We start from the raw sequence: 3,952 nt of genomic DNA, 5'->3' as shown, positions 1-3,952 counted from the left end.
AGAATTAACCATAGCATAAACGATGGACTTTGGGTGACTATGATGAGTCAGTGTAGCTCCATCAATTGTAACAAATGCATCACTCTGATTGGGGGGGAGGGGTTGATAATGGGGCAGGCTGTGCATGTGTTGGGGCAGGAGGGATATGGAAAAATCTCTGTACCTTCGCTTTAATCTTGCGGTGAATCTTAAACTGCTCTTTGAAAAATGTCTTAATTTTTAAAAATTTCTTTTAATCTTCCTAAAGCTTTCAGGCTATTGGAAGGGGATGTAGTGGTGGTGGTGGTGGGGATTGTTGAACATGACCTGGCAAAGCTGTTCGTTATTTGAACTGGGTGAGAGGCACTTCTGCCAATTATGATGTACCTATCTCCCTTTGGGGAATCTTGACTTGTGTCAGTGATGGGGGTGTAACACAGCAACTGGCTTGGAAATCTATGAGCCAACCTCTGAGATGAAGTCAAAGATTCAGTAAGTGGGTTGGGACCCTATTCCAAATTCTTGGTGAATATAATCAGATGTTGGCATTAAAGAAAAGTCCTACAGGGTTTAACAAATCATATAACCACCTAACGGTATGTTGTCTTCCCAGGATTTGAATTCATCTTCCTCATTCATGTGAGGTAATGTGTGATAAAATTCATCTGAGGTGAACCAGTGGTAAAATCCTTGGAATTACAATGAGACATATCAGAAGCATTTACATATTTTGTAGTATTGTTACGTCTGTGCTTAGTGGGGCTTCAGAGCTGCCAGAAGAAAGGGAATTGACTGCCAACTTCTCCAGCATGTCTTTAAGAAAGGTTCCTGAAGACTTGACCCCAGTAACAACCACACTGGATTTGTCCTATAATCTCCTTTCTCAACTCCAGCATTCAGAGTTTCGTTCTCTCTCTAAACTGAAAGTTTTGATTCTGTGCCACAACAGAATCCAAGAGCTGGATATCAAGACCTTTGAATTCAACAAGGAGTTAAGATACTTAGATGTATCTAACAACAGACTGAAACGTGTAGCCTGGTTCTCACTGGCAGGTCTCAGACATTTAGATCTGTCCTTCAATGACTTTGACACCGTGCCTATCTGTGTAGAGACTGGCAACATGTCACACCTGGAAACCCTAGGTTTGAGTGGGGCGAAAATACAAAAATCAGATTTTCAGAAAATTGCTCATTTGCATCTAAATACTGTCTTCTTAGGATTGAGGACCCTATCTCATTATGAAGAAGGTAGCCTGCCCATCTTAAACACAACAAAACTTCACATTGTGTTACCAGTGAACACAAATTTCTGGGTTCTTTTGCATGATGGAATCAAAACTTCAAAAATATTAGAAGTCACTAATATAGATGTGCAAAAGAGCCAGTTTACAAGTTATGGATCTCAACAAAATCCTATTTTAGAGAATGCCAAGACATCCATTCTGTTACTTAATAAAGTTGACTTGTCCTGGGACGATCTTTTCCTCATCTTCCAACTGGTTTGGCATACATCAGTAGAGTACTTCCTGATTCAACATGTGACCTTTGGAGGTAAGGTTTATCTTGACCACAATTCATTTGACTACTCACATACTGTGATGAGAACTATAAAACTGGAACATGTACATTTTAGAATTTTTAATATCCCCCAGGAGAGCATCTACTTGCTTTTCACCAAAATGGATATAGAAAACTTGACAATATCAGATGCACAAATGCCTCACATGCTGTTCCCTATGTATCCTACAAGATTCCAATATTTAAATTTTGCTAATAATATCTTAACAGATGATGTGTTTAAAAAATCTATCCAATTGCCTCATTTGAAAACTCTCATCTTGAAGGACAATAAATTGGAGACGCTTTCCTTAGTGAGTTACTTTGCCAGCAACACATCCTTGAGGCACTTAGATCTGAGTGAAAATCTGTTACAACATGAAAATGGTGAAAATTGCTTGTGGCCAGAAACCTTGGTCACCATGAACTTGTCATTCAACAAATTTGCTGATTCTGTTTTCAGGTGCTTGCCTAGAAACATTCAAATACTGGACCTGAATAGTAACAAAATTCAAACTGTCCCTAAAGAGATTACTCACCTGACATCTTTGCGAGAGTTAAATCTTGCATTTAATTTTCTAACTGATCTTCCTGGGTGCAGTCATTTCAGAAGACTCTTAGTTCTGAATGTTGAAATGAACTTAATTCTCAGCTCATCTCTGGATTTTTTCCAGAGCTGCCAGGAAGTTAAAACTCTAAATGCAGGAAGAAATCCATTCCGGTGTACTTGTGAATTAAGAGATTTCATTCAGCTTGGAAAATACTCAGAGGGCATGATGGTTGGATGGTCAGATTCATACATCTGTGAATACCCTCTGAATCTAAAGGGCACTCAGTTAAAGGATGTTCATCTTCCAGAAATATCCTGCAACACAGGTTTGCTGATTGTCACCATGGTGGTTATCATGCTCGTTCTGGGGCTGGCTGTGGCCTTCTGCTGCCTCCACTTTGATTTGCCCTGGTATCTCAGGATGCTACATCAATGGGCTCAGACATGGCTCAGGGTTAGGAAGACAACTCAGGAGCAACTCAAAAGAAGTGTCCAATTCCATGTGTTTATTTCATACAGTGAACACAATTCTGCCTGGGTGAAGTATGAATTGATTCCCAGTCTAGAGAAAGAAGATGGTTCTGTTCTGATTTGCCTTCATGAGGGAAACTCTGACCCTGGCAAGAGCATGACTGAAGATACCATAAACTGCATTGAGAAAAGCTACAAGTCCATCTTCGTTTTGTCTCCCAGCTTTGTCCAGACTGAATGGTGCCATTATGAACCCTACTTTGCCCACCACAATCTCTTCCATGAAAGTCTTGATTACATAATTCTTATCTTACTGGAACCCATTCCACTTTACTGCATCCCTACCAGATATCCTAAGCTGAAAGCTCTCATGGAAAAGAAGGCATACTTGGAATGGCCCAAGGATAGGCGTAAATGTGGCCTCTTTTGGGCAAACCTTCGAGCTGCTCTTCATGTTAATTTGTTAGACACCACAGGGACATGTGAACTACAGACATTCACAGAACTGAATGAAGCATTTCGAGGTTCTGCAGTCTCTCTGATCAGAACAGACTGCCTGTAGGGCCCCACCCACTTCTAGGGAGATTGGGACCTACATATACTGTTAGGATATAAATTGATACAACCTTTATGATGGCAATTTGGCAATATCTATTAAAATGAAAAATTATCATTTCTTCATGTTAGTTCCTTGAAAGAGTTCTAAGAATGTATCCTATAGAAACACATTTTGCAAAGATTTATGTAAAAATGGTGTTCATCCTGGCATTGTTTATAATCCTAAAAAACTGAAAACAGCTCAAATGCCCACAAAGTGAGGATTGATCTACTAAATCACAGTACATTAACATAACAGAATATTACATAGCCATTAAAACTGAGGTTGCTGTGTATTTACTAACTGGTATGGAGAAAATTGTATCTTGGTTTGTACACTGAAATAAGAGTCTAAAGGAACCTAGACTGGCACATTGGTGTAGTAACAGTGTGTTTGGGTCTGGGAGTTTGGATTACAGCAGTTGGTTTCTATGTTGTATATTTCTATAATGTTGGAGTTGCTTGGAATGAATCTATATTTCTTTTGCAAGCAGAGAAAACAATAAAAATGTTATTTTATATATAAAGTATTTTTATTATTTACTTATTCATTTATTGTTGGCTGCACTGAGACTCTGGGGCTTCCCCGGTATCTCAGTCACAAAGAATCCGCCTGCAGTGCAGGAGCCACTGGAGACATGGGTTCGATCCCTGGGTCAGGAAGATCCTCTGGAGGGTGTGGAAACCCACTCCAGTATTCTTGCCTGGACAATCCCACGGGACAGACGAGCCTGGTGGGCCACAGTCTATAGGGTCACAAAGAGTTGGACATGACTGAAGCACCTTGGCATGCATGCA

The 3,952-nt window shown here is 40.0% G+C and overlaps 1 protein-coding gene across 1 annotated transcript; it reads left to right on the top strand.

Annotated features, from left to right (window-relative positions):
* The first annotated feature begins 599 nt into the window (after positions 1-599).
* Positions 600-3,684, top strand: TLR10 (toll like receptor 10). The gene has a single exon (XM_040238011.1). It carries the CDS (start codon positions 681-683, stop codon positions 3,117-3,119), a length of 2,439 nt encoding a protein of 812 aa, XP_040093945.1. The 5' UTR covers positions 600-680; the 3' UTR covers positions 3,120-3,684.
* The last annotated feature ends 268 nt before the right edge of the window (positions 3,685-3,952 follow it).

Source organism: Oryx dammah, unplaced genomic scaffold (genome assembly GCF_014754425.2).
Source record: "Oryx dammah isolate SB20612 unplaced genomic scaffold, SCBI_Odam_1.1 HiC_scaffold_3, whole genome shotgun sequence".
NCBI lineage: Eukaryota > Metazoa > Chordata > Mammalia > Artiodactyla > Bovidae > Oryx > Oryx dammah.
Note: the sequence above shows the minus strand (reverse complement) of the source record. Positions and strands in the feature narration are given on the sequence as shown.